The sequence below is a fragment of the Oncorhynchus keta genome, chromosome 29 (assembly GCF_023373465.1).
Source record: "Oncorhynchus keta strain PuntledgeMale-10-30-2019 chromosome 29, Oket_V2, whole genome shotgun sequence".
Lineage (NCBI taxonomy): Eukaryota > Metazoa > Chordata > Actinopteri > Salmoniformes > Salmonidae > Oncorhynchus > Oncorhynchus keta.
In genome coordinates this window covers 46,778,639-46,800,073 of record NC_068449.1, presented here as the reverse complement: position 1 = coordinate 46,800,073, position 21,435 = coordinate 46,778,639, and the positions used below count along the sequence as shown (strand labels likewise).

The following is a 21,435-nucleotide window of genomic DNA, read 5'->3' as shown; positions in this document are numbered from 1 at the left end:
CCCTCCCAGGCCCACCCATGGCTGTGCCCCTGCCCAGTCTTGTGAAATCCATAGATTTGGGCATAATGAATTTATTTCAATTGACTGATGTTCTTATATGAACTGTAACTAAGTAAAATCATGAAGTTGTTGCATTTATTTTTGTTCAGTATAGTAGGTCTGTGTATCAGTGGTATTACAACCAAAATGTCCTTATATGCAGATGATACAGCATTTGCCTTTCAGCCTCAACAATCATCACTAGATGGTCTTATTGAAGATCTGAATTACTTTTCTAATTTATCGGGTCTGAAACCAAATGATGAGAAATATACCTTTTTGCGAGTGGGTTCCTTAAGAAAGTACAACTATCTTTTGCCCTGTTGTGTACTAATGAAGTGGAGCAATGGCCCAGTGGACATGCTTGGCATCCATATTCCAAAAGAATGAAGGATCTTGTAAAGGAGAACTTAGATGTGAAACTAGCCAAGATTGACAAAATACTATTGCTGTGGAAAGGTAAAGCTTTGTCTTTATATGGCAGAATAACCTTGAAAAACACCTTCATTGCCTCTGTTTATCTACAGTGCCTTCAGAAAGTATTCACACCCCTTTACAGCCTGAATTTTGTGTCACTGGACTACACACATTACCCTATAATGTCAAAATGGAATTATGTTTTTAGAAATGTTTACAAATTAATAAAAAATAAAAACCTGAAATGTCTTGAGTCAATACAATGGCAAGAAAAAGTATGTGAACCCTTTGGAATGACCTGGATTTATGCATAAATTGGTTATCAAATTTAATCTGATCTTCATCTAAGTCACAACATCAGACAAATATAGTGTGCTTAAACTAATAACACACAAATGATTGTATTTTTCTTGTCTATATTGAATACATCATTTAAACAATCACAGGAGTCAGCTAACCTGGAGTCCAATCAGTGAGACGAGATTGGAGATGTTGGTTAGAGCTGCCTTGCCCTATAAAATAATAATCTATACACCCAGTCACTACAAAGATACAGGTGTTCTTCCTAACTCAGTTGCCGGAGAAGAAGGAAACTGCTCAGGAATGATCAGGATAAAAAAAAAAATATGGAACGGAGCTAAGCACAGGCAAAGTCATGAATGAAGTATAATGTTTTGGTCAGACTGAGATAAAGGAAACTCAGTCCCTAAAATGATACAAAAATAATCAAGTCAGTCAGCACAGAGTCAATTTTGAATTTAATTTAAACAAAATGGTCATATACTCACATAACGTGAAGTATAGTACTTTTATTGCACAAAACGATGCGTGACAAGTTGAATAACTTGTCTCACTCTGGTACACTTTTCTGTAAATCTAGTACCATCGCTTTGATAAAATTCATTTGAGAAAACTTTGGAAAAGGTTCAACATTACCTTTCACATATTTTCAAAACTTTATACCAGTGAATAGTTTTTACAGACACCTTCACACCAACCAACACCATATCATCTACTCTGCCTCATCATACACATTCTTTCCTCTGTTTACTTCATCTGGTTCACTTCATCCAGTTCACTACTACATCCAAAACCAACAGATTTAACTACAAACTAACTAGTACTACATTACATGTCACTATACATGGGCCGTGTGCATTTTCTGCTGGTGTATCCTGAGGTAGCTCCTCTCTGAGAACCTCTTCCCACAATGCGTACAGGCGAATGGCCTCTCTCCCGTGTGGACTTTCAGGTGCATCTTCAGCTGGTGCTGGTGGGAGAACCTCTTCTCACACTGGGGGCAGCTGTAGGGTTTCTCCCCTGTGTGGACCCTCTGGTGTCTCTTTAGGTGACCAGCCTGAGCGAAGCACATTTGACAATGGGTACAACTGTAGGGTTTCTCCCCTGTGTGCATCCTCTGATGGATCTCCACCTGTTTGGGGAAACTGAAGGCTTTCCCACAGAACAAACACGGGAAGCGCTTCTCTTTGCCACCGGATCTGCAGATAGAGTTACTGCTACTGTAATTTGTCAATGGGCTTGTGTAGCCATTTGGTGTTGAGGCACTGGCATTGTCGGAAGTCTGGTTTAACATTAGGAAAGTGTGAGGAGGATGAAGGCCAGGGAATGTCTGTGTTGTTGCAGGGTCCATGTTCCAGTTTATAGATCCTATAGAAGGCAGGCTGAAGGAAGCACCTATTAGGGGGTTAACCTGAGGCGCCACCAATGTCTCTGAATCACAATTATAGGAGCAGGACGGAGCATTGCTAGCCCAGTCTGTGTCTGTTGTTCTCTCTCCTCGCATACTGACACCTCCCTGTCCCCGCATACCAAATCTACACCTTGCCCTGGTCTCAGACAGTCTATTGTCATGGAGACTAAGTTTGGTTATTGTTTTGGGTTCAGCAGTCTGTTTCTGGTTGTGGTTATCAGTGTTGTTCCCCAGCCCAGAGTTGAGAACGCTGTCCCATCCACTGACCTCCACTATGTCGCCTCTGGTCCTGGCCTTCTCAGTGATGTCCCCTGGGCCCTTGGTTGCACCCGTCTGGTTCTGGGAATCCAAGATGGCCACCCAGTCTCCCCTGTTAGCCTCCAGCCAACCACCTGCAAGAAGAGGTTAGAATATAGACTTATATTTCGTATTTTTTTGTCAGTTACCAGGTCAAGTTCATACATTTATAATTTGAGTTTTTGTATGTAAACATAAGTTGTATTGATTTAATTGTATGAATGAAAAAAAAGAATAGCCAGGTGCATCACTATTTCAATGGAAGATCTATCACTATATGTAGGCTGTATGTATACTGAGTATACAAAACATGCTCTTTCCTTAACATTGAGATGACAGACTGAAAGGGAGGGGACAGGAAAAAAAAATATTTTTAAGTCTTGAGACAATTGAGACATGGTTTGTGTATGTACAGTGGGGCAAAAAAGTATTTAGACAGCCACCAATTGTGCAAGTTCTCCCACTTAAAAATATGAGAGAGGCCTGTAATTTATCATAGGTACACTTCAACTAGGATGATTTTAAAATCCAGAAAATCACATTGTATGATTTTTTATTAATTTATTTGCAAAGGATGGTGGAAAATAAGTATTTGGTCAATAACAAAAGTTTATCTCAATACTTTGTTCTATACCCTTTGTTGGCAATGACAGAAGTCAAATGTTTTCTGTGAGTCTTCACAAGGTTTTCACACAGTTGCTGGTATTTTGCCCCATTCCTCCATGCAGATCTCCTCTAGAGCAGTGATGTTTTGGGGATGTTGCTGGGCAACACAGACTTTCAACTCCCTCCAAAGATTTTCTATGGGGTTGAGATCTGGAGACTGGCAAGGTCACTCCAGGACCTTGAAATGCTTCTTACGAAGCCACTCCTTCGTTGCCCGGGCGGTGTGTTTGGGATCATTGTCATGCTGAAAGACCCAGCCATGTTTCATCTTCAATGCCCTTGCTGATGGAAGGAGGTTTTCACTCAAAATCTCACGATACATGACCCCATTCATTCTTTCCTTTACACGGATCAGTCATCCTGGTCCCTTTGCAGAAAAACAGCCCCAAAGCATGATGTTTCCACCCCCATGCTTCACAGTAGGTATGGTGTTCTTTGGATGCAACTCAGCATTCTTTGTCCTCCAAACACGACGAGTTGAGTTTTTACCAAAAAGTTATATTTTGGTTTCATCTGACCATATGGCATTCTCCCAATCTTCTTCTGGATCATCCAAATGCTCTCTAGCAAACTTCAGACGGGCCTGGACGTGTACTGGCTTAATCAGGCAGGGGGACACGTCTGGCACTGCAGGATTTGAGTCCCTGGAGGCGTAGTGTGTTATTGATGGTAGGCTTTGTTACTTTGGTCCCAGCTCTCTGCAGGTCATTCACTAGGTCCCCCCATGTGGTTCTGGGATTTTTGCTCACCGTTCTTGTGATCATTTTTGACCCCACGGGGTGAGATCTTGCGTAGAGCCCCAGATCGAGGGAGATTATCAGTGGTCTTGTATGTCTTCCATTTCCTAATAATTGCTCCCACAGTTGATTTCTTCAAACCAAGCTGCTTACCTATTGCAGATTCAGTCTTCCCAGCCTGGTGCAGGTCTACAATTTAGTTTCTGGTGTCCTTTGACAAATCTTTGGTCTTGGCCATAGTAGAGTTTGGAGTGTGACTGTTTGAGGTTGTGGACAGGTGTCTTCTATACTGATAACAAGTTCAAACAGGTGCCATTAATACAGGTAACGAGTAGAGGACAGAGGAGCCTCTTAAAGAAGAAATTACAGGTCTGTGAGAGCCAGAAATCTTGCTTGTTTGTAGGTGACCAAATACTTATTTTCCACTATAATTTGCAAATAAAGACATTAAAAATCCTACAATGTGATTTTCTGGATTTTTTTTCTCAATTTGTCTGTCATAGTTGAAGTGTACCTATGATGAAAATTGCAGGCCTCTCTCATCTTTTTCAGTGGGAGAACTTGCACAATTGGTGGCTGAGTAAATACTTTTTTGCCCCACTGTATGTGTGCCATTTAGATGGTGAATGGGCAAGACAAAAGATTTAAGTGCGTTTGAACGGGGTATGGGAGTAGGTGCCAGGCATAGTGCTGTTGAGGTGACTGTATTACCGCCACACCGGCGGTCACAAGTCATGAATGCATTCAAATTTGGCGTGACCGTTTAGTCATAGTAATTAGGCTTCTCCAAGCTCTGATGCTGCTGCTGGTCATTAGTGCCTTACCAAACTTGCTAACTGCCTTGTAATCAGCACTCTATTGTCCTTCTAATCACTCTTGACAATGCAAATGTATTCGAAAATCTAATCAAACAATTAATGAGAGCCCATGAGCTCATGTTGAGCAACATTTCAATAGGCTATGCAATTGCGTGATGGCCTCTTAAAAAGAGAAGGAACCCATCAGCTTTCTATAGGCTAGGCCACTATATTTATTTCTCAACTTTCCTAATATTAAGAACATTTCTTATATTTAGAACAGGAGTATAGCCTACCTGGCTGGAATGAAAATAAATCACGGGGAAAAACATCCTCCATTTGTTACTTACAATAAGTGCATAGATGACATGTATTTTTTCCTGCTGCCCCTGTCTCGAAACAGGTGCATGATAATGGTCCATTCTAAGTCAACACAAATTTCACACATATATTATTTAGTATATGTACAGACAAGAATAAATCAGGAATAGTCTGATGTGTGACAATATTAGCCTATGTGAATGATGCCCAGCAAAAGAACAATGACTTTTGTTTGCAACTTTTTCTAATCATAGTAGCACACCTCATGTGGTCTAGCCCATGGGCCTATATGTTTTAATAAGGTTTGTATCACAACCAAAGTGGCCAAATAACTTTACAAGGGGTGTATAGCCTAACTGGCATAAGCAGCGCATGAGTTTCAAGTTTGGGTTAGATCATTTTCACCATAAAAAATCAAATGTATAATAAAAGCATGCATAATTGCATTTGTGGTCACTCTTGACAAAGGTGTTTTCCGCTAATGGAACATTAGCGCTTATAGCCTACTACCATGTGCGCAATGCTGCGCTTATAATGTTTTTAAAAATTGCCTAACATTTTAAGCTAAACATTCTGATTTTTTGCGTCAGCCACATTGCGTAAAAAAGTTTTTTTGATGTAAGTGGTTGTATTCATTTGGGATCTATCGCATCCCACAACTGTCCAAGTCTATGTTTGGAATATTTATTTATTGCACAGAATAGGTCGGCTTTTGTACTATGGAGGATAGTAGATTGACAAAGGCTAGTGCTTTTGCTGTTCGTTAGGCCTACTCATCTTGTTGGCTGACGAAAAGTAAATGTGGATAGTTCTTAAAATATGTTCAATATGCACCTCGGAATTGGATAAGGAAACGCGCAGTTGCGTCCCCAATGTGTCTATCTTCACTTGTAGCCTGTGAGAAAGACCCGATCACTTGAAGGAGCACACAGCACTCAGGGAGAAGGGCACAATGGCCACAAAAGGCATGGATTTTTTTAGGGTGCATTACGGCCACACAAAGGGGTTGCCACAGTAAAATTCTAGGCATTATCAAGTGCTTGTCAAATTGTGAATGAGTGACTGATGTAGTGTGTACAGTCTGCGTAAAAAACTAAGCAGAGCTCATGCCTTTCAAGCTATTTTTTGTCAAATAATCATTAGAGTCGCATCCGGCAGCCTTACAATGTATTACAAATCAAAACATATAGCCCAACGTTTGTATCACAACTAAAGTAACATTAATAACTATAAATTAAGCATTTGGGGGTACCTATTTCTTTGTTAACCACTCAACACAGAATAGCCGCATGTGCGCACTCCCTCAAAAATATCCTTTCTATTTTATTCAGCTTTGTTCAATTGTATTCTTCATACTATAAAATAATGCCACGGAATTCTAAGCAAATCTTGTCTGCTAAATGAACTAGTGTAGCCCACAGCCATTTGGCATTGCCAGATCAGGACCTAACATAAGGACAACTCAAGAGTAAGCTATTCTGGTCTTCTGTGTCACGTTCTGACATTTATTTCCGTTGTTTTGTCATTATTTAGTATGGTCAGGGCGTGAGTTGGGGTGGGCAGTCTATGTTTGTTTTTCTATGATTTTGGGATTTCTATGTTTCGGCCTAGTATGGTTCTCAATCAGAGGCAGGTGTCATTAGTTGTCTCTGATTGAGAATCATACTTAGGTAGCCTGGGTTTCACTGTTTGTTTGTGGGTGTTTGTTTTCGTATCTGTGTTTTTCACCACACGGTACTGTTTTGGTTTTCGTTCGTTCCACGTTTATTGTTTTTGTATTCAGTTGTCCTTTACATTCTGAAATAGACTACATTTTCTTCATATCATGCTTCTTTAGACCTGTCTAAAATAAATAATGGATTTATTGTGATGGTAGGCTATATTAAATGGATTTATTAGACTTTTTAAAATGTAGATGTAGGCAATGTGTTGTAGCCAGGAGATGCTAAATATGTTTATGTTAATTAACGGTCAATTACCGTGAGACAGACAGTTATTTGCTTGGCAATCACCAGCTGACAAAATTTTGCGACCACCACAGCCTTAGCCAGGCACACCGGTTTGTGTCAAGAACTGCAACGCTGATAGGTTTTTCACACTCAACAGTTTCCCGTGTGTATCAAGAATGGCCCCCCACACAAAGGACATCCAACCAACTTGACACAACTGTGTGAAGCATTGGAGTCAACATGGGCCAGCATCCCTGTGGAACGCTTTCAATAATTTGTAGAGTCCATGCCCTGACGAATTGAGGCTGTTCTGAGTGGGGAGGGTGGAACTCAATATTAGGAAGGTGTTCTTAATGTTTGGTACTCTCAGTGTATTTCTCTCTTACCTTGCTCCCCCATCTTTAGTCCACTCAAAAGGTCAATGCTCTCTGGTCCATCTTCTATCGTCTCCTCTTTGACTAGCAACAGATCAAGATTCCCATCCTCCATGTCTACTGACTGTAAGATACAGAGCGAGAGGATGTTGGATCAAGAAATCTGATATGGAGCATCTTCTGATTGGGCAATGAGGTACTGCTATTAATACTATGCAAGTGTGTTAGTTGATTTGATTACTTGACACTCTTTAATGTTTTGATAATTCAAAGGCATGGTCCCACACTTAAGACACAAATAATTCATCAAGACCTGGGCCCATATCCACAAAGAGTCTGAGTAGAAGTGCTGATCTAGGATCTTTCCATATAATCTTATTCATTATGATCTAAAAGGCTAAACTTATCCTAAATCAGCACTCCAACTCTGAGAGGCTTTGTGGATACAGACCCTGACCTAATAACATTCAGACAGTAGCTCACAGTGGGTTTACCTCAGTGAGACTGTGTTTGGTCCTGTGCTGCTCAGCTGGTTCCTCTGTGGATTCAGGAGGAGGTGTAGTCTGGTTGTCCTCCATGACCATGGGACCCTCCGGGTTCCCCAGACCCTCCTCACACCCCTCCTCCTTCACCAGCAGCACCTCTGGACCCTCCTCCTCCTGGAAGAGAGAGGTGATACAGACATTCACTCCCTCAGGTACATACACACACAAGATAATAAACACACTCAACATGGAGGGGCCAAACTTGCAAACATAAGCAAGCATTTAAAGTTAAACAGGTTATCACGCACAAAATGCACATAAGTCAACTAAAATGTGTGTTTTACTTGCAAGTGACAGAAAGCTAAATTGAAACTGGTCCCATCAGATAACACAGATAACACACATTAGCCCTTTGCTAACCTCACCAGGTAGCAGTGATTACTTCCTGGCACAACTTCTGCAGCCAATTAAAGTCGTAGATGTAGTTGGACGTGTTCATGGAAGCATCCTTAAAGCACGTCAGTCCAAAAGCACATTCTGATCAGCAAAGCAACAAGGCTATCGTGTGTATTTCATTGACTGGTGAAATTGCTCTCTGTCTAAAGTGCCTAGTCCATGTAATTATCGCAGATTGTGGCAAGGGTTCGAATCACACGAGTCGCCACCCCCCGCACACAAACAAGCAAATCACATTGCATATGATTACATGGATGTGTTCACCTAAATGTAGGCCGAGGTTTTATATGCATTTTTATAATCTGCTTTGTCATACGTTTTTTTCCCCTCAAGGAAAATGATCCAAAGTGCACAGTAGAAATAGTTTGCACTCTCGTTCTCGTCCTACAGGTGGCAGTGTTGCAGCTTGAATCAACAGTCTTAATGGGACATTTAAAAATGTTTTTTTTTGTTATTTAACCAGGCAAGTCAGTTATTTAACCAGGCAAGTCAGTCAAATTCTTATTTACAATGACAGCCTAGGAACAGTGGGTTAGCTGCCTTGTTCAGGGGCAGAACTACAGATTTTTACCTTGTCAGCTCGGGGATTCGATCTAGCAACCTTTCGGTTACTGGCCCAACGCTCTAAACACGAGGCTACCTGCCGCCAACAAATGTGAAAATGTCGCTTTCTATGTTTTGTAGTAAAAAAAGATAGAGGAAAATAAGTGTTTCTAGTGACATCAACCAATTAGTTGACAATTAGTAGGCAATGCCTACTTATAATTGGTTAATAATCACACGATGCACACCAATGATGTCATTGGAAACACGTATCTTCCTCTTATCTTTTTTTCCTGCAAAACACAGAAATGCGCCATTTTCACATTATGTTGATGTTGGGGTGGTAAATATGAAGTTGAACATTTTATATACGTCCCTTTAATGTAGGAAGAGTATATTTGTATGTAGGCTACACTTACAGTACCAGTCAAAAGTTTGGACACACCTACTCATTCCAGGGTTTTTCTTTATTTGTACTATTTTCTACAATGTAGAATAATAGTAAAGACATCAAAACTATGAAATAACACATATGGAATCATGTAGTAACCCAACAAGTGTTAAACAAATCAAAATATATTTGATATTCTTCACCCTCCGCCTTGACAGCTTTGCACATTTTTGGCATTCTCTCAACTGAAAATGTTAGAAATGTCCCTTTAATGTAGGAAGATACTTGGCTGTCATCAGTATATTTTATGTAGTCTACACTACAATGTTTTATAGTTTATGCATTATTATAATATTCCACTTCGTCACATGTGCATTGAATCAAGTATCAAGGACTGACATTGAACAGTTGATTCCTCAACAAAAAAGCTTGATGTGAGGTTACAAGTCAACCTCTTTAGCAGCCACCTAGAAGTGATGAGCATGGCAATAGCCTTCATGACCGCTATTTGACAAATCCATAAGGCTCTTGATTTTTTTTTAACGATAAACTTTCTTTCATACAAGCACATGGATGTGTGTGAAACAGATAAACCAAACATGTGGAATTTGTCATAATGTGGAAAATGTGAAAATGTTGTCTAACGTTAACAAGTCTAAAAAGCAGCAGCTCTGTTCCATTTGAGCTATTTCTATGCTTCAGTTCTTAAGTTTAGTTTTTGCGTGTCGTACACCAGCTTCAAACAGCTGAAAATTCAATATTTTTTGCTTCTGAAAAATATATTTCACAGTGGGTTAGATGGTACAATGACTCTCTACACTATACTTGCTTGTTTTGTCACATAAACTGAAATTAGGTAAACTATTAGAATTTTAACAACCAGGAAATGGCAGAGCGATTTCTGCATAGTGCATATTTAAGAAATGCCATTGGATGGTGGGTAGAAAATCTAAGACCTTTGATAGGCTGAAGCAGAAGTTCTGCCAGGATGTAATCCGTGCCACCTGGTGAGGTCAGCATACTGTAGGGCTAATTTCTACCATGTTATCTGATGGGACCAGTAACAAGTTTGCGTCCGGTCACATGGAAGTAAATCAACTATTTTAATTGGTGCCAAAACGTTGCTGGGAATGTTTGTTTGTTTGTTTGTTTGTATGTATGTATGTATGTATGTATGTATGTATGTATGTATGTATGTGTGTATGTATGTATGTGTGTATGTATGTATGTATGTATGTATGTATGTATGTATGTATGTATGTATGTATGTATGTATGTATGTATGTATGTATGTATGTGTGTGTGTGTGTGTGTGTGTATGTATGTATGTATGCATGTATGTATGTATGTATGTATGTATGTATGTATGTATGTATGTATGTACGTACGTACGTACGTACGTACGCACGCACGCACGCACGCACGCACACACACGCACAGTGGGGCAAAAAAGGTATTTAGTCAGCCACCTATTGTGCTCGTTCTCCCACTTAAAAAGATGAGAGAGGACAGTAATGTTCATCATAGGTACACTTCAACTATGACAGACAGAATGAGAAAAAAATCCAGAAAATCACATTGTAGGATTTTTAATGAATTTCTTTGCAAATTATGGTGGAAAATAAGTATTTGGTCACCTACAAACAAGCAAGATTTCTGGCTCTCACAGACCTGTAACTTCTTCTTTAAGAGGCTCCTCTGTCCTCTACTCGTTACCTGTATTAATGGCACCTGTTTGAACTTGTTATCAGTATAAAAGACACCTGTCCACAACCTCAAACAGTCACAGTCCAAACTCCACTATGGCCAAGACCAAAGAGCTGTCAAAGGACACCAGAAACAAAACTGTAGACCTGCACCAGGCTGGGAAGACTGAATCTGCAATAGGTAAGCAGCTTGGTTTGAAGAAATCAACTGTGGGAGCAATTATTAGGAAATGGAAGACATACAAGACCACTGATAATCTCCCTCGATCTGGGGCTCCACGCAAGATCTCACCCCGTGGGGTCAAAATGATCACAAGAACGGTGAGCAAAAATCCCAGAACCACACGGTGGGACCTAGTGAATGACCTGCAGAGAGCTGGGACCAAAGTAACAAAGCCTACCATCAGTAACACACTACGCCACCAGGGACTCAAATACTGCAGTGCCAGACGTGTCCCCCTGCTTAAGCCAGTACACGTCCAGGACCGTCTGAAGTTTGCTGGAGAGCATTTGGATGATCCAGAAGAAGATTGGGAGAATGTCATATGGTCAGATGAAACCAAAATATAACTTTTTGGTAAAAACTCAACTCGTCGTGTTTGGAGGACAAAGAATGCTGAGTTGCATCCAAAGAACACCATACCTACTGTGAAGCACGGGGGTGGAAACATCCATGCTTTGGGGCTGTTTTTCTGCAAAGGGACCAGGATGACTGATCCGTGTAAAGGAAAGAATGAATGGGGTCATGTATCGTGAGATTTTGAGTGAAAACCTCCTTCCATCAGCAAGGGCATTGAAGATGAAATGTGGCTGGGTCTTTCAGCATGACAATGATCCCAAACACACCGCCCGGGCAACGAAGGAGTGGCTTCGTAAGAAGCATTTCAAGGTCCTGGAGTGGCCTAGCCAGTCTCCAGATCTCAACCCCATAGAAAATCTTTGGAGGGAGTTGAAAGTCCATGTTGCCCAGCAACAGCCCCAAAACATCACTGCTCTAGAGGAGATCTGCATGGAGGAATGGGCCAAAATACCAGCAACAGTGTGTGAAAACCTTGTGAAGACTTACAGAAAACGTTTGACCTCTGTCATTGCCAACAAAGGGTATATAACAAAGTATTGAGATAAACTTTTGTTATTGACCAATTACTTATTTTCCACCATAATTTGCAAATAAATTCATTAAAAATCCTACAATGTGATTTTCTGGATTTTTCTTTTTCATTTTGTCTGTCATAATTGCAGGGTACCTATGATGAAAATGACAGGCCTCATCTTTTTAAGTGGGATAACTTGCACAATTGGTGGCTGACTAAATACTTTTTTGTCCCACTGTATGTATGTATGTATGTATGTATGTATGTATGTATGTATGTATATATATATATATATACACATATATACACTGCTCAAAAAATAAAGGGAACACTTAAACAACACAATGTAACTCCAAGTCAATCACACTTCTGTGAAATCAAACTGTCCACTTAGGAAGCAACACTGATTGACAATAAATTTCACATGCTGTTGTGCAAATGGAATAGACAACAGGTGGAAATTATAGGCAATTAGCAAGACACCCCCAATAAAGGAGTGGTTCTGCAGGTGGGGATCACAGACCACTTCTCAGTTCCTATGCTTCCTGACTGATGTTTTGGTCACTTTTGAATGCTGGAGGTGCTTTCACTCTAGTGGTAGCATGAGACGGAGTCTACAACCAACACAAGTGGCTCAGTTCATCAGGAGACGTGGAGGAGGCCGTAGGAGGGCAACAACCCAGCAGCAGGACCTCTACCTCCAGAGCCCTGCAAAATGACCTCCAGCAGGCCACAAATGTGCATGTGTCTGCTCAAACGGTCAGAAACAGACTCCATGAGGGTGGTATGAGGGTCCGACATCCACAGGTGGGGGTTGTGCTTACAGCCCAACACCGTGCAGGACGTTTGGCATTTGCCAGAGAACACCAAGATTGGCAAATTCGCCACTGGCGCCCTGTGCTCTTCACAGATGAAAGCAGGTTCACACTGAGCACATGTGACAGACGTGACAGTCTGGAGACGCCGTGGAGAACGTTCTGCTGCCTGCAACATCCTCCAGCATGACCGGTTTGGCGGTGGGTCAGTCATGGTGTGGGGTGGCATTTCTTTGGGGGGGCCGCACAGCCCTATATGTGCTCGCCAGAGGTAGCCTGACTGCCATTAGGTACCGAGATGAGATCCTCAGACCCCTTGTGAGACCATATGCTGGTGTGGTTGGCCCTGGGTTCCTCCTACTCGAAGACAATGTTAGACCTCATGTGGCTGGAGTGTGTCAGCAGTTCCTGCAAGAGGAAGGCATTGATGCTATGGACTGGCCCGCCCATTCCCCAGACTTGAATCCAATTGAGCACATCTGGGACATCATGTCTCGCTCCATCCACTAACACTACGTTGCACCAGACTGTCCAGGAGTTGGCGGATGCTTTAGTCTAGGTCTGGGAGGAGATCCCTCAGGAGACCATCCGCCACCACACCAGGAGCATGCCCAGGCGTTGTAGGGAGGTCATACAGGCACGTGGAGGCCACACACACTACTGAGCCTCATTTTGACTTGTTTTAAGGACATTACATCAAAGTTGGATCAGCCTGTTGTGTGGTTTTCCACATTGATTTTGAGTGTGACTCCAAATCCAGACCTCCATGGGTTGATAAATTTGATTTCCATTGATCATTTGTGTGATTTTGTTGTCAGCACATTCAACTATGTAAAGAAAAAAGTATTTAAGAATATTTCATTCATTCAGATCTAGGATGTGTTATTTAGTGTTCCCTTTATTTTTTTGAGCAGTATATATATATAGAAATTACTGGGAGTTTTTATATATATATATATTAATCGGAATCGAAAATTACAACTTTATTTAACGAGGCATGTCAGTTAAGAACACATTCTTATTTTCAATGACGGCCTAGGAACGGTGGGTTAACTGCCTTGTTCAGGTGTAGAACGAGGGGATTCAATCTTGCAACCTTACGGTTAACTAGTCCAACGCTCTAACCACCTGCCTCACGTGGAGCCTGCCTGTTACACGAATGCAGCAAGAAGGCAAGGTAAGTTGCTCGCTAGCATTAAACTTATCTTGTAAAAAAAATCAATCAATCATAATCACTAGTTATAACTACACATGGTTGATGATATTACTGGTTTATCTAGCGTGTCCTGCGTTGCATATAATCGAAGCTGTGCGCATTCGCGGAAAAGGACTATCGTCCTTTTCGGCTTTTTTTGGTTCTCCAATAATCGGTATCGGCGTTGAAAAATCATAATCAGTCGACCTCTAATATATTTTTTTATGTCATTTTTTTTAAACCTTTATTTAACTAGGCAAGTCAGTTAAGAACAAATTCTTATTTTCAATGACGGCCTAGGAATAGTGGGTTAACTACCTTGTTCAGGGGCAAAACGACAGATTTGACCTTATCAGCTCGGAGATTCGATCTTGCAACCTTTCGGTTACTAGTCCAACGCTCTAACCACTAGGCTACCTGCCGAGTGTGCAACTATTTATTTTTAAACCCATCATGGTGGACATAAATATGTCAGCTATGATAAGTCAAAAGTAATCAGCAGACAAATGTGACTAAACTATGACGTGTACAGTAGGTGTTTGTTAGTGTGTGGGTATGTGTAGGTATATTTAGCACGTGTATATTGGTTATAAAGTGCTGTCGGGTGTATGCAGAATAGGGTGAGATCAGATGTGATGTACACAGAGTATACCAAACATTAGGAACACCTTCCTAATATTTAGTTACACCCCCGCCCCCCCCTCCCCTAGTTTGTGCCATCGGAACAACTTCAATATGTCGGGCATAGACTTTACCAGGTGTTGAAAGCGTTCCACAGGGATGCTGGCCCATGTTGACTCCAATGCTTCCCACAGTTGTGTCAAGTTAACTGGATGTCCTTTGAGTGTTGGACCATTCTTGATACACACAGGAAAATGTTGAGCGTGGAAAAACCCAGCACCGTTACAGTTCTTGACACAAACTGGTGCGCTACTACCATACCCTGTTCAAAGTCACTTAAATCTTGTCTTGCCCCTTCACCCTCTGAATGGCACACATACACAATCCATGTCTCAATCGTCTTAAGGCGTAAAAGTCCATCTTTACCCTGTCTCCTCCTCTTCAGCTACACTGATTGAAGTAGATTTAAAAAGTGACATCAATAACGGATCACAGCTTTCACCTGGTCAGTCTATGTCATGGAAAGAGCAGATGTTATTTATGTTATGTATACTCAGTGTATATTAAAGGGAGTCTCAATGAAAGTCAGAATAAAAAGTCCCATTTTGTGTTTATTAAAAGATAAACAAGGGTTAAATACACCATATGAAAACCACACATACACATATCTAAACTAAAACTGCATTCACTTTCTTACTAAAAAAGTGTATTGGGAAAAAATGTATTGTTGAATGGAAGTAGTGAAATAGACATTTGTAAACATAACAGTACAAACACTACGTAAAATACTTTTCAGGCTTATATACATTTAAGTCATTTAGCAGACGCTCTTATCCAGAGCGACTTACAATATCGCACGTCTGGATGCAATATTCTACCCAGGAATATTCAACACTGAAATCTGTGACTCTCGTTATTCCAAATGCATCTGTGGATCTTTTCAGCTGACAATTTTTTTATGCAGGATTTGATATAAACGTCAGAAGCTATCGAGTGGAATGGTTACTTTCTATGTTATAGAGTGGAATGTTTTTTCTGCTGGTGTAGCCTGAGGTAGCTCCTCTCTGAGAACCTCTTCCCGCAGTGTATACAGGCAAATGGCCTTTCTCCCGTGTGGACCTTCAAGTGCATCTTCAGTTGACCAGGCTGTGCGAAGTGCATGTGACACTGTGAACAGCTGTAAGGTTTCTCCCCTGTGTGGATCCTCTGGTGCCTCTTCAGGGTGTCCTGGCGAGAGAACCTCTTCTCACACTGGGTACAGCTGAATGGTTTCTCTCCTGTGTGTACCCTCTGGTGCCTCTCCACCTTCTGGGAGCTGCTGAAGCCTTTGTTACAGAACATGCAGAGGAACCGTTTCTCTTTATTATTGCCTGATGTGGCTCCCCCTCCCTGAGCCTGGGCTCTAGCCCTGTCGGTTGAGTTCAATACCTGATCGAAAAGGACACGGCCGCGTGAATCGGAAGGTGCCATCAACATGGACACTGGGTCGCGATCCTTGAACACGTGTAAAGGGGAATGGGTGGCGACATTTGGATTTGTCTCCAAGCTTCCCCTGTAATCTAAGAAATCTCTGCCCTGTGAGTGTCCGTCTCCAAGGTGACTATCTGCATTCCACGTGGGAGGAACGTTGCCCTCCACTTTTACAGTCCCCTCATCTGCCAATATAACCTCCTCTTTCTTATCTAGGCACCCTTCAGAGTATACACTACTACTGCGCAGGTTCCAGTCCGCTCTAGACAGATCAGTCTGTGTCTCTAAACCCAAGGGTATGTTGCCAGGGTCCATCTCTGTAGTGTAAGAACAAGACGGATCATCCCGGTCAGTGTCTAACGCGTCACCATCACCATGGGAATTAACCGTCCTCTGGCTCTGGTGAAATACTGGTAAATACTCTGAGCTGGGAGCAAGAGGACTGCCCAGACTACCCAGCCCCAATCTCTCTGGGTCTGATCTGTGGTCAGATCCTGTGTGTAAGAGCCTGTGTGTTACGGTTAAAGTCTTGGTGTCTGTCTCTGACTTGAGGACAGCGTTCGGTGTTCCACTGACCTCCGTGATGCTGCGTCGGGTCCTGGGCTGCGCTGGGGTGTTGGGGTCCTCCGTAACTACAGAGGGCGCTCCAGACTGAATGTCTCTGATGTTCCGTGGGTCCTCCTCTCCTTCAGACCTCTCCAGTTTGACCCCAGGACCTGCAGCCTCTGGATCTGTAGACTGGAACAAGAAGAGAACAATGTCGTAAGGAAGTCTCACATGCTCCCCTATGGCAGATAACTTATTTATTTTCTCTTTCCTTTATTTAACTGACGATAAATGAGGACGTTACATGTAAGCAAGTGAATAGCTGAGGGGAGATTTTCTGAAATAAACGGGACACATTTGATTTACAAAGTAACTCATTGTTTTTAATGCAACACTATTACACTAACCTCTATCATGATAATGTGCTGGGTTGAGGTTCCACTCCCCTCATCAACAGTGATTGTTTGGTCATCTCTCCATGTATTGTGTTCTGCTGGCTTCACAAAGCTTCTGTGGCCTCCAGTGAGATGTCCTTCACCTGAGAGAGTGATTGGAGGAAAAGAGATGGTTAGGTTAGGTACTGTCAATGCTATATTGTACACTTTTTACACTGTCTACAATTGGTAAGGATGTAAGGTAAAACTTCTCGTAACTTCTTGAAAAACTATTTATTGAGTATAGATTATGTTCCATGCATCTAATTGTTTAATTTAATAAAAAATAGAAAATGCAGTAAATGAAGAATCTGGTTAGAATAGGATTGTGTCTCTCACAAGATAGCTAAGTAATCAGGGGATTTATTGTATACGATCCAAAAACTGACCAAGACCCAATTCTGGGTAATATCTGAACACATGTGCAGAGGGGAACGGTTCGACAGGCACTGAACTATATATGAACGGCAACAGGTAGCACAGCCTCTGCCTTCTGCTAAATGTACCTCTTGTCATTCCTCTGTATCGGTCAAGGATCTTGACACTACTTGGGCGACTGGCGAGGACGCGCTCTCGCATTGTTCTCTCTGCGCGCTCCCGTGCAACCTTCAGTTCTAGTAGTTTCCTCCGCAATGCCCTGTTTTCTTTCTGGCTTTGATTTATTTCCAAACGAAACACTGCATAGTCGTCGTCTACCAGTTTACAGATCTCTGCCACGGCTGCATTTGCAAGCACCTCCATGATGGAGGCTATTTGAGTGTGAAAAACCATACAGTTAGCCATTTTTGCTAACGTTAGCAGCTAGCTAGCGTTTCCTAGATAACAGCTATCAACCAAGTCCCGTCTCCAACGCGAATTAAACACGACATGGGGTTTAATGCTATACAGTTAAAGGAGTCATATTTTGAGTTCCAGTGTGTCAATACACGTCTAAATAAAAACGATAACGTGGAAATTAACTTGTAATAACTGTTCACTTCCGTTTACTTCTTCGTGTGAGTTTCCGGCAGACTCGACGTTGTTTTGCGTATTTCCGCTTTTCACAAGGGGTTCCACTAGTTACCACAGCCACAAAGTCAAAATTGTCTATATCGTAAAAGTTCATGTGAATAAAAACATATTTTTTGGTCTTAATTTAGGGTTAGGTTTAAAATCAGAAGACAATTTGTGGAAATATGCGGGGTTTTGACTTTGCTACTGTGGTAGATAGTGACTGACCCTTTTACATGTCGGAGGAGTCCTGGGTAACTGCATACATGGAGTGTGTCTGTAAGTGTGCGTGTCAACATACAATATGTATAGGGGTAAGGTGACTTGGCATCAGGATAAATGATAAACAGAATAGAATGAGCATTATTTTATTTAACTTTTACTTTAACAGGGAATAGATATTGTGCCTTGTATACTAGAATATACACATTATACACACAAAATTATTATTATATATATATATTAAAATACAAAACCACAGGCATGGGAAGCACAAATAAAACATCATAAATCACCTTGAAAAACAGTTACATTCCTCCACAAAATCCCCAATCAATACTTTAAATGGCCCGAATGGCACCAGAACATCAGATGAAATGTGTTTTGAATTTTGTTCCAGCAATACGGTGCATTTAAACTAAAAGCAGATTTACTTAGCTCTGTGAAGAACGTAGGAACCTCAAGAGTTAACCAATCCTGTAAATGGGTTTGGCAACTCAGGTGCCTAGAATTCAACAACAAAGTTAGATAAAACTGACATTTACGTAGGGCCTTCTAAACATAAAGGGAGTAATGTAGAAATCTATGGGTCTTTGGCTAAGAACAGCAAACTTTTGATACAGGATGCAGTGATGAGTATCAAAACTGTAACCTGTAACAAAATGAAGGGCGCTATGGTAGATTACATCCAAAGGTGTAAGAGTCGTAACAGCTGCACTTTGAAAAATAATATCACATTAATCAAGAACAGATTCAAAGGTTGGCACGATTTGTTTCTGGACTTTTTCCACATTTTGTTACATTTCAGCCTTATTCTAAAATGGTTTTTCCCGCTTCATCAATCTACACACAATACCCCATAATGCAAAGCAAAAACAGGTTATTAGAAATTTGGGAAAATGTATAAAAAACTGAAATATCACATTTACATAAGTATTCAGACCCTTTACTCAGTACTTTGTTGAAGCACCATTGGCAGTGATTACAGACTGGAGTCTTCTTAGGTATGACTCTACAAGCTTGGCATTCTTCTCTGTAGATCCTCTCAAGCTCTATCAGGTTGGATGGGGAGCATTGCTGCCCCGCTAATTTCAGGTCTCTCCAGAGATGTTCGATCAAGTTCAAGTCTAGGCTCTGGCTGGGCCACTCAAGGATATTCAGGGACTTGTCCCAAAGCCACTCCTGCGTTGTTTTGACTGTGTGCTTCGGGTCATTGTCCTGTTGGAAGGTGAATCTTCGCCCTAGTCTGAGGTTCTGAGCGCTTTGGAGCAGGGTTTGATCAAGGATCTCTCTGTACTTTGCTCCGTTCATCTTTCCCTCATTCCTGACTAGTCTCCCAGTCCAGGCCCCTGAAAAAGATCCCCGCAGCATGATGCTGCCACCACCATGCTTCACCGTAAGGATGGTGGCAGGTTTCCTCCAGACGTGACTCTTGGCATTCAGGCCAAAGAGTACAATCTTGGTTTCATCAGACCAGATAATCTTGTTTCTAATGGTCTGAGAGTCCTTTCGGTGCCATTTGGCAAACTCCAAATGGGCTGTCATGTGCCTTTTACTGAGGAGTGGCTTCCATCTGGCCACTCTACCATAAAGGCCTGATTGGTGGAGTGATGCAGAGATGGTTGTCCTTCTGGAAGATTCTCCCATCTCCACAGAGGAACTCTGGAGCTCTGTTAGCGTGACCATTGGGTTCTTGGTCACCTCCCTGACCAAGGCCCTTTGCCGCCGATTGCTCAGTTTGGCCAGGTGGCCATCTCTAGGAAAAGTCTTGGTGGTTCCAAACTTCTTCCATATAATAATGATGGAGGCCATTGTGTTCTTCGGGAACTCCAATGCTGGAGAAATGTTTTGGTACCCTTCCCCAGAACTGTGCCTCGACACAATCCTGTCTCGGAGCTCTATGAACAATTCCTTCAACCTCATGGCTTGGTTTTTGCTCTGACATGCACTGTCAACTGTGGGACCTTATGTAGATATGTTACCCCGCTATCATCCAGAAGGCGAAGTCAGTACAGGTGCATCAAAGCTGGGACCGAGAGACTAAAAAACAGCTTCTATCTCAAGGCCATCAGATTGTTAAATAGCCATCACTAGCACAGATAGGCTCCTGCCTACATACACAGACTTGAAATCATTGGCCACTTCAATAATGTCACTTTAATAATGTTTACATATCTTGCATTACTCATCTCATATGTATATACTGTATTCTATATTATTCTACTGTATCTTAGTCTATGCCGCTCTGACATTGCTTGTCCATATATTTATATATTCTTAATTCCATTCCTTAGATTTGTGTGTATTGGGTATATGTTGTGAAATTGTTAGATATTACTTGTTAGATATTGCTGCACTGTCAGAACTAGAAGCACAAGCACTTCACCACACATGCAATAACATCTGCCAAACATGTGTATGTGACCAATAACATTTGATTTGATTTCGTGTGCCTTTCCAAATCATATCCAATCAATTGAATTTACCACAGGTGGACTCCATTCATGTTGTAGAAACATCTCAAGGATGATCAATGGAACAGGATGCACATGACCTCAATTTCGAGTCTCATAGCAAAGGGTCTGAATACTTATGTAAATAAGTCTTTAAAAAAACTGTTTTAACTTTGTCATTATGGGGTATTGTGTGTAGATTGAAGAAGTAAAAAATATGGCTGTAATGTAACAAAATGTGGAAAAAGTCAAGGGGTCTGAATACATTCTGAATGCACTGGAGATTAAGTTTACAATTTTTATCAGATTGACCCCTGTGGTACACGTTTATGTACGTCAATAAATTCAGACTTAATAATCCAATCAATCAAAATGGCCTGAGTTCTGAAACCATGAACAGGCGTCAGAGATAAAATGGCATGATCAACAGTATCAAAGGCTTTTGACAGGTCCACAAACAAAGAAGTACATTTATTTTAGTGTCTAAAGCATTGACAAGATCATTAACAACTAAAGTGGTTGCTGTAGTAGTGCTCTGCCCAGGCCTAAACCCTGATTGGTTTACATTCAAAATACATTTCTCAGATAGAAAAAGCAAGTTGTACATTTACCAAAGATTCCAGAATCTTAGCTTTTTAAAAATATATTTGTATTTATTATTTCACCTTTATTTAACCAGGTAGGCTAGTTGAGAACAAGAACAACATAA

General features: G+C 41.3%; 1 protein-coding gene across 1 annotated transcript; it reads right to left on the bottom strand.

The window, feature by feature from the left end:
• Positions 1–802: 802 nt before the first annotated feature.
• LOC118361936 (oocyte zinc finger protein XlCOF7.2-like) lies at positions 803–18,076 on the bottom strand. The gene is made up of 6 exons (XM_035742169.2): positions 17,571–18,076; positions 17,038–17,168; positions 16,661–16,822; positions 7,803–7,967; positions 7,321–7,432; positions 803–2,559 (listed from the first exon to the last, which is right to left on the bottom strand). The coding sequence occupies exons 1-6, from the start codon at positions 17,845–17,847 to the stop codon at positions 1,595–1,597; spliced, it is 1,812 nt and encodes a 603-aa protein (XP_035598062.2). The 5' UTR covers positions 17,848–18,076; the 3' UTR covers positions 803–1,594.
• Positions 18,077–21,435: the final 3,359 nt, after the last annotated feature.